At 38.8% G+C, this 13,418-nt stretch overlaps 1 protein-coding gene across 1 annotated transcript; it reads left to right on the forward strand.

Annotated features, from left to right (window-relative positions):
- The first annotated feature begins 1,224 nt into the window (after positions 1 to 1,224).
- On the forward strand, positions 1,225 to 5,580 carry cnpy3 (canopy FGF signaling regulator 3). Its single transcript, XM_046837852.1, is given in 6 exon segments — positions 1,225 to 1,455; positions 1,719 to 1,845; positions 2,349 to 2,438; positions 3,362 to 3,491; positions 3,961 to 4,078; positions 4,533 to 5,580. Coding segments are annotated over 6 exon segments (894 nt in total). The 5' UTR covers positions 1,225 to 1,280; the 3' UTR covers positions 4,787 to 5,580.
- The last annotated feature ends 7,838 nt before the right edge of the window (positions 5,581 to 13,418 follow it).

Consider the following 13,418-nt stretch of genomic DNA (forward strand, 5'->3'; position numbering starts at 1 on the left):
TTCCCCTCCATCTCACAACCCACTTGTGGAGCATAAGCACTGATGACATTTATCATCACGCCTTCAACTTCCAGCTTCATGTTCATCACCCTATCAGAAACTATCTTCACCTCCACTCTTACTGTACTCTTCCTTCAGAATCACCCCTGCACCATTTCTCTTACCATCCACACCATGATAGAACAGTTTAAAGCCCTCTCTAATGTTCCTGGCCTTACTCCCTTTCCACTTGGTCTCCTGAACACACATATCATATCAGTTTCCTCTCTCCCTTTACCAGTTATAGTACCAACATTTAAAGTACCAATCCGAACCTCCACTCTCCTACACTTCTCTATTTCCTGCTGTCTCTGTAGACGTCTTCCTCCTCTCCTTCTCCTCCTTAAGCTAACAGTAGCCCAATTTCCACCGGTACCCTGTTGGCTAACGATATGGCTGTTTGACTTAACACATGTTTTACGCTGGATGCCCTTCCTAACGCAACCCCCGTTTTTATCCGGGCTTGGGACTGGCACTGCAAGAGTGCACTGGCTTGTGCAACCGTAATGGCTGAGTTATCAAAAATAAACAATTGAAATATATATATTTTTAATTTTTAAATTACAGCATTTTTTCCATGCCTGTCTAAAAACCAGTGCTGGACAGTAAATAAGTAAATGTAAAAATTGGGGGAGGTGGAAGCCAAATGTTTAAGGCTCTGGTTTATTGATTGGAAGGTTGGGGGTTAAAGCCCTGGTATCCTCAACCTGCCACTCTTGGGGCCCCCTGTGCAAGGCCCTTAACCAACTTTGTTTCAGAGGTGCTGTGTCATGGCTGACCCTGCGCTCTGATAAACACCTTCCTTGAATATGAAAAGGAAGAATTTCACAGTGTGGTAAAGTACATGTGACAAACATAAAGCAAGCACCTTTCTTTCTTTCTTTCTTTCTTTCTTTCTTTCTTTCTTTCTTTCTTTCTTTCTTTCTTTCTTTCTTATTGAAGAATTTCCATTTGGGGATACTTTTACTTTTACTTCACTAGATTTCAAAGACAAATAGCTTACTTTTTACTCAAAATGTTCAAAAATAATTGTACGTTTACAGGTTTTCCATCAATTGACATGAATCTCGCGAGATTTGTGTCCTTGAGCCGGAGGGCGGGCTGCGTATCTCTCCGCAGTTTTCTATTGGCTCTGCGCTGCCACTCCGTAGACTCTGATTGGTCAGGAGTGCGGCAGGGCTGCTTACAGAGCGCGCGACTGCGGAAGTGAGTGCACAGAAACAGGAACTGATTAGAAACCGATGTCAGTAATTGTAGTTATTTGCACCGTGTTGTATTTTAGGTATAAACATAATAAGGAAAACACGGTGTTTGAAATGAACGTGTTTATTTATATTGCATTAGTTTTTGCAAGTACACAAGCGGCTCGGAAAAGTGAAGACAATGAATGGGTGCATTTACCGAATAAATGTGAAGGTAAGTGTCAGTTTACTGGTTTATTATAAAGGAGTTCAACACAAGAAACATTGTTTGGTGTGTGGTTTTAACCAGCGGTTGGTGATTGAATGCACATGTGGATGTTAGAGGGAGAAAGAGAGATGTTCAGAAAGGAGAAGTGACAGCAGGTGCTTCAGACTCCAGGGTTTCGTCCGCAGCTTAAGATAAAACAAACGGGGGAATTTCCTGCTTGATTTGCACCTGTTATTATTATTATTATTATTATTATTATTATTTTACAGTTTGCAAGTTTTTGAGCATTGAGATGAAATCTGCATTGGATGAAACTGGGAAAACGAAAGAAGTGATAGAGACGAACTACCGGTTCTTGGATGATAAAGGAGCACCACCCATCAAATATGTCAAATCGTAAGTGTAAAGTTTATATAACATGTTTTTATCCAGATATTTATTTACACAAACAGTGTCTTCTGTGATAAACTGTGAAACACATTTACAGGAGACTGTGTGTGTGTGTGTGTATCTGTCTGTGTGTGTGTGTGTGTGTGTGTGTGTGTGTGTGTGTGTATGTGTGTGTGTATATCTGTCTGTGTCTGTGTGTGTGTATCTGTATCTGTGTCTGTGTGTGTGTCTGTGTGTGTGTGTGTGTGTATCTGTGTCTGTGTGTGTGTGTGTGTATCTGTGTGTGTGTATCTGTGTGTGTGTGTGTGTGTGTGTGTGTGTGTATCTGTGTGTGTGTGTGTGTGTGTGTGTGTCTGTGTGTGTCTCTGTGTCTGTGTGTGTCTCTGTGTGTGTCTCTGTGTCTGTGTGTCTCTGTGTGTGTCTCTGTGTCTGTGTGTGTGTCTCTGTGTGTGTGTGTGTGTGTGTGTGTGTGTGTGTGTGTGTGTGTGTGTGTGTGGTTTGTCTTCCAGTGACATTCGGTTCATAGAGGTCATGGAAAGTGTATGTTCAAGGATCCTGCAGTACAGTCTACACAAAGAGAGAGATGGCAGCAATCGCTTATGAAGGTCAGAGACACTGGACTTTTACAACAGCTGCCTTTTTTTTTTGTTTCAATCCCCATACTCTTTATTTATTTATTTATTTATTTATTTATTTATTAAATGAGATTTTCTTAAATTTTTTTCTTAAAATGCATTATTTTTTTTTTGTATTAAACGATCAGTTCTTGATTGATCTTAATGTTTTATTTTTCCATTACTGCAAAAATGAAACACTGTCAATTCAGCACTTGGATTCTTCTACCACAAAGCATTTGTTGCTCTAAAACGTGTGCACAGTGGAACCTCGATAGTTTCTGAGTTTTTGAACCGGATTACTTGTAACTCGCGAAAAATCTGATAGTTGGCGAGAAGCCGTGACTGGCTCGAAAGTAATAAATACAATGATAGATTGCATAAGAATATATTTGAATAATATTTGAATAACTATTTTATTATTGTATTATTTATTTAAAGTAGTAAATAAAACGTATATGACAAGTAATTCACAATGTTTGTTGAGTTTACAATAAAGTACAATGTTTACAATGGACAATTCCCCTTGAAAAAGGAACTATCCCCTGCGAGTATCGAGGATGCACTGTATACTGTTCAGCATTGATGGAACCTTTCCAGATGTGCAGATTGCCCATATCACAGGCACTAATGTACCACAGAGATGTGGCTTTATGATCTAAATGCTAATAACAAACCATATTTCCAATTGTCTGACCACAGAACATTTTGCCTCAGTACATTTTGCATGAGATTTGGCCCAGAGAGGATGGCAGCATTTCTGGATCATGTTCATGCCTTAAAATAAATAGTTTATTAAATCTATACTCACTTTTCTAGTAAAAAAAGTATAAATAAGACAGAATAGTGTGTATGATGGAATAAGGAAATATTTAATGGTCAGGCTTGTTTGATTCTCTCTTTCTCTGTGCATAGGGTATGTCTGAGACATTCTCCACCTTGCATAACCTGGTCCACAAAGGAGTCAAGGTTGTCATGGATATTCCTTATGAGCTGTGGAATGAGACGAGTGCTGAAGTGTCTGACCTCAAGAAACAGGTATGTATGAAATGTATGAGATGAAGAAGACACTCTACAAGGTCCATCCACTTTGCACACTTACACATTCATGCAATTATCTAGTCAGCCACTTAGCAGTGCAATGCAAGAAATAATACAGATACAGCTCCAGATCTTTATTTAATATTCATGTCAAGCATCAGATGTGGGCAGGGGGTTTCCTGCTTTAGTAATGGAATTCATTCTTGCTGCATGAGATGCCTGCCTGTGAATGTGCTCTGTTATACTGCGTTTCTCTTTAATATTGATAATTTCTATAGCCATAGAGTCTCAACGATGGTATTAAGAGGTGGACACCACTGAAGGCCTTAGTGTGAAACAGCCCGACACAACAACTAACTGAAGCTCCTAATCTGTACCTGCATCATATATTTAACATTGTGGTTTTGTAGTTTCACAGGTTTTTGAATGATATACAATAATGTACTGTTTTTATTCCCCTCTTTAGTGTGATGTGATGGTTGAGCAGTATGAAGAGGTTATTGAAGACTGGTATAAAGGCAGCCAGGAAGAAGACCTGATGTCATACCTGTGTGAGAAACATGTTCTCAAAGGACAAGACACATGTAGGTTACAGGACATAAAACCCTTTTTGTTTTTATAGACAGAATTGAAAATATTTAGTATAAATGCATGCGTTATTAAACACACTGTTTATTCCCGTTAACGTGACATGTTCATATCCAGTGATCAGCATTTCTTAAACTCAGTTTTTAGTTTCGTTTGTTTCCACACTTGGAGAAATGTTTGAATGATCTATTTGCAAATCACAGCCTAAAGTTCACTAGGTCTTGTCTTGTTCTTGTTCATAATTATTTTGATATTTTAATCTATTATTTCATTCACATGATCTTATTAGACGCGTTTGGTTCACTTGCATTGAAAATCGCCACCATTCCCTCATATATTTATGCCTCATGCAACATTTAATTACTTTTAAGCAACATGGATAGACAGATGGATAAATACATAAATAATCTTATACATTTACAAGTAAATGTAATTTTTTTTTGCTGGAAGCATGTCTAAAAGAAGCTTGGGCTAAGAAGAAAGGAGATCTTGCAGCAATTGCACAAGACAAAAAGAAGAAGAAAAGCAAAAAGAAGGCCAAAGGTGGGGAGCATAACAAGAACAAGGAGAAGAAGGTAAAGAAAAATAAAAATAAACTGCTTGATGAGCATGGTGACAAGCAGAAAATGGAAGAGGAGGGACATACATCTGACGAGGAGATACAGAAGAGTGTTCCACTTCATCAGGAGAGAACTGAACTCTGACCTGTAAATTCATTTTGTGTTTGTTTCCTATATCTGTGAACGTGTGTGTGTACGGTTTTTCATGAACTGTGTTAAAACCTTTAAAGTGTGGTAATGAAGTTTCTCAGCTCATAATGGCTTTTCTTTTTCTCTTACTTTTGTTGCCAGTGCTTCTTTTCTGCTTTTTTTGGGTGTGGTGGATTTTTTTATTCATTATTTTCCCTCAATAGAATGCTTTATTGAGGAAGAAGAGAAAAATTATCATGAGGATTGTGCCTCTGTAATGATGTTTAAGAAGTGGATAAATGGATAGATCATTTCAAGCATTCTGTTTCAGCTAATATGACTATATATTTTATTTTATCATATAAAAGCCATAAAATGTGAATTTTTTTTTTTTTCTAAAATCTTAACAGCGTATTGCAAACTTCTAGATTTGGAATGCTTATTTGAGAAGAGATAGTTCGGTCATAGTTTAATCTTTTATTCTTAAGCGTCATAAGATTTAAAACCTTTGCATTATTCAATCTATTTCAGGTCAGTAACATTTCTGTATGTATTAGTGTGTCAGTGTTATTTTGGATGATTTCTAAATCCATTTTTTAATGTATTTGCTTTGATTTTGAAATGCTGCTACTCCTAAAGGTCAAAAATATTGTATTTTAGGAGGACAAAACAAATCATAAATATTGCATTTTATGGTATCTGTGAATAGTATCTTATTGGATTAGACGGCTTGTTTTTTATATGCAATAAATAATTAGTGGTATTGTACGGTTATGCTGGTTATATTAAATTTCAAATATCAAAAATAATCTGGCATTTTCTTATTAATTAGACCATGACATATACAGGGTGTGTAAAAAGTAACTGGGCAATATTTAATGCCTCCAGAACTTGGCAACATTATTTTCCTACAGGTTGATGCACGACACCATTATGCTCTTAATGTTCATGCGTGGTTAGACCAGCATTTTCTAGGATGTCAGCAAACTTGCTGATGCTGGTGGAGATGGAAGTGGCCACACAGAACACAACCCTGAGGAGCTCCAGTGCTGAGGGTGAGGGTGAATGAGGTGTGTTTGCTCACTTGTACGGCTTTTGGTCTGTCTGTCAGGAAGTTGGAGATCTATTGACACGGGTGAGTCTCAGGACCTCCAATTTAGAGGTAAGCAAGAAGGGCATTATGGTGTTAAATGCTAAACTGCATTTTTGCATAATTCCCTTTTCTGCAGTCCAGCTGGCTCATTGTTGTGCTGAGAAGATAAGAAATTGCGTCATCAGTAGAGGGGTTCTGGCAGTATGTGAACTGTAGAGGATCCAGTGTGTCTGGTAGTGATGCAGTGATGAAGCCTCTGATCAGTCTTTCAAAGCACTTCATCACTAATAAGGTCAGGGCTACAGGGCAGTAGTCGTTGAGGCAGGTGATCTGCCTGCTGGAGTTCAACCAATTTCTATTCTATTACTTTTGTTCCAAGACTAGATTACTATAACTCTAAAAGATTAAAAAAATCTGCCAGACCTTCACTTCCTCCCCAACAATGACTACACAACACAGACAGCAATCCACTACGCCTCTGTGAAGCTTCTCAACCTTAACAGAAGATGAGATACTGCAAGTCTTTCAATCTTGTAATTCCACCACCTGTCCTCTGGACCCAATACCTTCAACTATGCTTCAGACCATCACACAAGATCTTCTGCCCTTCATCTAAACAATCATCAATGGGTCATTAACATCTGGCTATGTACCAACTACCTTCAAGCAAGCAAGGGTCATTTCCATCTTGAAGAAACCTGCTCTGGATCCATCAGACATCAACAACTACAGACTCTTTGGTATCACTTCTCTCCTTTCTTTCTAAATCTCTGGAATGCACTGTTTTTACCCAGCTGTCTGTCTATTTCTCACAGAACAACCTCCATGATCCGAACTAGTCTGGGTTCAAAGAGGCACATTCCACAGAGACGGCCCTTTTGGCTGTTTCTGAGAAACTGCATGCTGCTCGGTCAGCCAAGCTGTCATCTGTACTTATCTTCCTGGACCTTTCAGCAGCATTTGACACAGTCAACCTTCAAGAGCCTCGGCATCTGCGGAACAGCGTGGAAATGGTTTGCTTCCTACCTGGAAGGTCGCTCATACCAGGTAACATAGAGGGGATCCACATCTGCCCCGTACAGACTCACCACTGGTGTCCCACAAGGCTCGGTACTTGCTCCCCTCCTTTTCTCGCTTTATACCCACTCCATTGGTGAAGTTATATCCTTACATGGGTTTTCTTACCACTGCTATGCAGATGACACTCAACTAATCTTTTCTTTCCCTCCATGCCTCTTGGCATGCTTGACAGACAGATCTTCATGGATGAGTGCTCACCAACTAAAACTCAACTCCAGCAAAACTGAACTGCTGGTCATCTCAGGTGATTCATCTCCAGGTCAAGATCTCCAAATAACACTTCATGACTCTCTGCTCTCCCCTTCAGCCACTGCTCGTAACCTTGGGGTAACTATGTACAATGAACTGTCCTTCTTCCCACATGTCGTTAATGTGGCTCACTCCTGTCGATTTCTTCTCTACAACATCCGTAAGATTCGACAATTTCTGTACACACAGGCTGCCCAGGTGCTTGTTCAGTCTCTTGTCATTTTAAAACTTGATTGCTGCAACTCTCTGCTGGCAGGTCTTCCCCTGAACGATATTCGTTCACTGCAAATGATCTAAAAAGCAGCTGCACGACTTGTGTTCAATCTGCCCAAGTTCGCCCACCCCACCCCATTGCTGCGTTTCCTTTACTGGCTTCCAGTAGCTGCACGTATCAGATTCAAAACACTGATGTTTGCCTAAAAAAGCCAAAAAGGTCAAAATATTGTATTTTAGGAGGACAAAACAAATCATAAATATTGCATTTTATGGTATCTGTGAATAGTATCTTATTGGATTAGACGGCTTGTTTTTATATGCAATAAATAATTAGTGGTATTGTACGGTTATGGCAGTATGTGAACTGTAGAGGATCCAGTGTGTCTGGTAGTGATGCAGTGATGAAGTCTCTGATCAGTCTTTCAAAGCACTTCATCACTAATAAGGTCAGGGCTACAGGGCAGTAGTCGTTGAGGCAGGTGATCTGCCTGCTGGAGTTCAACCAATTTCTATTCTATTACTTTTGTTCCAAGACTAGATTACTATAACTCTAAAAGATTAAAAAATCTGCCAGACCTTCACTTCCTCCCCAACAATGACTACACAACACAGACAGCAATCCACTACGCCTCTGTGAAGCTTCTCAACCTTAACAGAAGATGAGATACTGCAAGTCATCCAATCTTGCAATCCCACCACCTGTCCTCTGGACCCAATACCTTCAACTATGCTTCAGACCATCACACAAGATCTCCTGCCCTTCATCTCCACAATCATCAATGGGTCATTAACATCTGGCTATGTACCAACTACCTTCAAGCAAGCAAGGGTCATTTCCATCTTGAAGAAACCTGCTCTGGATCCATCAGACATCAACAACTACAGACTCTTCGGTATCACTTCTCTCCTTTCTTTCTAAATCTCTGGAATGCACTGTTTTTAACCAACTGTCTGTCTATCTCTCACAGAACAACCTCCATGATCCGAACCAGTCTGGGTTCAAAGAGGCACATTCCACAGAGACGGCCCTTTTGGCTGTTTCTGAGAAACTGCATGCTGCTCGGTCAGCCAAGCTGTCATCTGTACTTATCTTCCTGGACCTTTCAGCAGCATTTGACACAGTCAACCTTCAAGAGCCTCGGCATCTGCGGAACAGCGTGGAAATGGTTTGCTTCCTACCTGGAAGGTCGCTCATACCAGGTAACATAGAGGGGATCCACATCTGCCCCGTACAGACTCACCACTGGTGTCCCACAAGGCTCGGTACTTGCTCCCCTCCTTTTCTCGCTTTATACCCACTCCATTGGTGAAGTTATATCCTTACATGGGTTTTCTTACCACTGCTATGCAGATGACACTCAACTAATCTTTTCTTTCCCTCCATGCCTCTTGGCATGCTTGACAGACAGATCTTCATGGATGAGTGCTCACCAACTAAAACTCAACTCCAGCAAAACTGAACTGCTGGTCATCCCAGGTGATTCATCTCCAGGTCAAGATCTCCAAATAACACTTCATGACTCTCTGCTCTCCCTTCAGCCACTGCTCGTAACCTTGGGGTAACTATGTACAATGAACTGTCCTTCTTCCCACATGTCGCTAATGTGGCTCACTCCTGTCGATTTCTTCTCTACAACATCCGTAAGATTCGACAATTTCTGTACACACAGGCTGCCCAGGTGCTTGTTCAGTCTCTTGTCATTTTAAAACTTGATTGCTGCAACTCTCTGCTGGCAGGTCTTCCCCTGAACGATATTCGTTCACTGCAAATGATCTAAAAAGCAACTGCTCGACTTGTGTTCAATCTGCCCAAGTTCGCCCACCCCACCCCATTGCTGCGTTTCCTTTACTGGCTTCCAGTAGCTGCACGTATCAGATTCAAAACACTGATGTTTGCCTAAAAAAGCCAAAAAGGTCAAAAATGGACCAGCACCATCTTACCTCAGAGACCTCATCACATCTCGCACTGCACCACGCTGTATGAGATCCTCCAGTACTGCTCGACTGGTACCACCTTCTCTCAGAATGAGAGGTTAGTACACTTCAAGGCTCTTCTCTGTTCTGGCACCGAGGTGGTGGAATGAACTTCCCCTAGATGTCCGTACAGCAGATTCCCTGACTATTCTCAAGCGACGGTTGAAGACTTACCTCTTCCTGAAACACTTATAATAGCACTTTCCAAATTTGTAGAATTAAAGAGTTATATTTATATTAAGTTTGTAATCTTGCGATTTATTCATTGCTAGAGACTCAAAGCACTTTTGTATGTTGCTCTGGATAAGGGCGTCTGCTAAATGCTGCAAATGTAAATGTAACTCACTCCTGGAAGGTCTACCTCTGGAGAATATTGGCCTTTTACAACTGATGCACTGCATCTGCAGGACTGTCAGTTTTCCCCACACTACCTCACAGGCATGCTCTCTCAACTAGCCTCCTGCTACTTGCCAAAAGAGCAAAAGAATTATCCCATCTACCTTTCATGGATTGGAGAAGGCCTAAACCACATACTGCATCTATTATACCAGCTTAGCTTCATAGCAGTAGAGTCTAGGTGCTGGACTGACCTGTTTGTATGCTACACCTTTTCTCAAATGAAAACATTTGGTGCAGCATGAAACAAAAAACAGCCTTGAACTGTTGATCAGCTTGAATCCTGTATCAGATGCAAATAGGACATTTGAGCAAATAATGAATATGAACATTTAAGTACAACACTGTTGTATTTTATAGTACGAAGCCATCATAACACTATTATTTGTTGTTAATTATTGCAGTCCCAAATTATCTTCATCAGCAGTGAATCAGTAAATTGTTTTCAGATTTTGAATAGATTTAGAAACTCTATATTTATAAATACTAACATATTAAGAATCATGGTAGAATACAACCAGAAAAGGTCTCACATTTTATAATTTATTTCTTGGAGTATCATAGTATAAGATTAAAAACTATCGTCATCTTTAACACTACCTAAAATCTTTGCATAAAAAGTAACAAATATATTTCCAGCTGAAAACATCATTCAGTGCACACAAACCTACTGGTGAATTATTGAACCATTGTTGCCATTCCCTTTTATCCCAATCTATTCTTTTACTTTTTTTCTTATTGTATTTATTAATGTGTCCAAAATCTGCCCCAGTTAATCTGAAATACTTTTCTTTGCTTCACCATTGTTGTTTGCTGATTATTTCTTTAGCCTGAGGAGACAAAGAGCAGTTAACATACACACTGGAATACAGTCATGTGTGTGTCCAGTGCAAGCCTAGATTTCTGACCCTATTCTTCAACATGCCTAATGGCTACACTCTGCATGTCTCTCTTTAACCTCTCTGACTAAAAGGTTTTCTACACTGGAAATAATGTCAGTGAATTTTATAGGGCAGTATTAGAAATACAACAGCCATAAATATACAATGGAAAACGATACATGGAAAAATGGTGAGAAAACATTTAAAACATAAAAATGTAAACAGTAATGTTACTTGAATGTATAGAATACTGTCTATCCATTCAAAATTCTGGTGAAATATATATATATATTTTTACCATTGAAAACAATATTTCATGTTGTGTTGTTTTTTCTTCATTTCATCATTACAAAAAGTCTGCAAATGACCTGTGTGTGTGTGTGTGTGTGTGTGTGTGTGTGTGTGTGTGTGTGTGTGTTTGCGTATATATGTAATGTATTGTTGTAATTATGTGTTTGGCCATATGGATCTGACCATTGATTTGTCTATAATATGTATTATACCTTCTATTTTTTCCTTTTCTATATTTTTACAATCTCCATTCTTATTAGTTTGATTTACAGTAGGCATAAGTAATTGGTGTTTTAATGAAATTGAATGCTAGATAGATAGATAGATAGATAGATAGATAGATAGATAGATAGATAGATAGATAGATAGATAGATAGATAGAACTACAGTATGGTCATTGCATAATATAGTCACACATAAGTACAGATGAATATGTAAATATATCTGCAACAAATAAATAGAAAAACTGTAAACATAAATACACATTATCTAAAGGAAAAAACTTAAATTTCTTGAGAATAACAGTAGAGAAAGATGGTTGTAAGGCGCAATATAAAAAAAAACCCACAAAAAGCACAATATATCAAATCAAATGTTATTTTATATATTTGATTTTATTATATATATATATATATATATATATATATATATACACACACACACACACACTCTGGTCTATATATATATATATATAAAACAAAAAATGCTTATGGCAGTGTGCAGTTTAACAGTAAACAACAGTAAACTAGTTAAGCATGGTTTTGATTGTCCATAAAGTGTCCGTGTGCGGTCTGGTGTGGTGTAAATTGTCCATAAGTGTCCGTGTGCAGTAAGGTGTGGTGTAAAGTGTCCTTGTGCGGAATGGTGTGGTATAAAAAATAAGAGTATAAAAAATGTGAAATGTAGAGTGCACTGTGCTGTGCAAGTCCAGTGTCTAAAGTGTTGTAGCACGAAAAGTGTGATATGTGCAGGGGAAAAAAAGGTCTGATGATGGAGAGAGTGGGCCAGTTTTTTGATCCTGGGTGTTTCCTGGTTTTAAACTCCGAGCGGCCTGCGGGAAGAAGCTCCTCCTCATTCTCTCTGTGTTCGCTTTCAGGGAGCGGAAGCGTTTCCCTGAACGCAACAGAGAAAAGAGTCCAATATTAGGATGGCTGAGGTCCTTCACAATCTTCCTGGCTCTGGTCTGGCACCGCGTGCTGTAGATGTCCTGCAGATCAGGGAGCTCGGTGTGGATGGTATGTTCAGCTGAACGCACCACCCTCTGGAGGGCTCGCCTGTCCTGCATGGTGCTGTTCCCGAACCAGGAAGTGATGCTACCCGTCAGAACGCTCTCAATGGTGCAGGTGTAGAAAGTCTTTAGCACCTGAGAGGGTAGTTTAAAATCCCTTAAGCATCTCAGATGGTACAGACGCTGCCGGGCCTTCTTCACCAGGGTGTTGGTGTGACAGGACCAAGACAGGTCCTGTGTGATGTGAACACCAAGGTACCGGAAACTGTCCACTCTCTCCACTGGGGTCCTGTTGATGTTTAGCGGGTAGAGAAATATAGGGTATGTACATTTGAAATATGATACATGTACCCCATATATACAAGTGTATAAAGTTATACACAGTGTATATAAGAACAAATATATATATATATATATATAATGTGTGTGTGTGTGTGTGTGTGTGTGTGTGTGTGTGTAACACAGATAATTGAGAACATTTTACGTTATTAATTACAATTATATACAGTTATAATTAGCCAGAGATGATTCAGAATGTTGCAGTGGATGACTACCAGCAGTAAAATCAGTAATGGATAGAGATCCATCAGTGCCCCAGCAGTGTTGTGTAGAGCTCAGTAGGGTGATGGTGGATTAAAAAACCTCCATCAAAAAAACTGGCTCTGAACCTGCTGGTTCTGGTGCATATGTTCCAGTATCTCCTTTTGGATGGAAGAAGGTTGAACAGGTAATTGGCAGGAAGTGGTAATGATGCATTTGACGGTTTTGACCACCCTTTGCAGGGCTTTCTGTATACACACATTTGAGCTGCAATACTACACCATGATGTAGTTGGTTAGGATGCTTTCAGTAAAAGCTATTTAAAATCTCAGGGGATGGATGAACTTTTTAAAGTTTCATAAAGAACATGAATTTATTATTATATATAAAGAAAATTGTTACAATAACAAGAAATATATTACAGTAAAATGTCTATAGCCACAATAATGCTGAAATGTAGTGTATTGAAATTATATATATATATATATATATATATATATATATATATATATATATATATATATATATATATATATATATATATGAAATTAAATATATAATATTTTTATTCATTTATTTATTTATTTATTTTAATTTTTTACAGAACATGTCTGGCATAATACTTAAAGCGTACCATGAAATAAATGTTTTATGTAATATTTAATGACAATGGTAATACAATAAAAGCCAATGCAAAAA

Source organism: Silurus meridionalis, chromosome 24, assembly GCF_014805685.1.
Source record: "Silurus meridionalis isolate SWU-2019-XX chromosome 24, ASM1480568v1, whole genome shotgun sequence".
Classification (NCBI taxonomy): Eukaryota; Metazoa; Chordata; class Actinopteri; order Siluriformes; family Siluridae; genus Silurus; species Silurus meridionalis.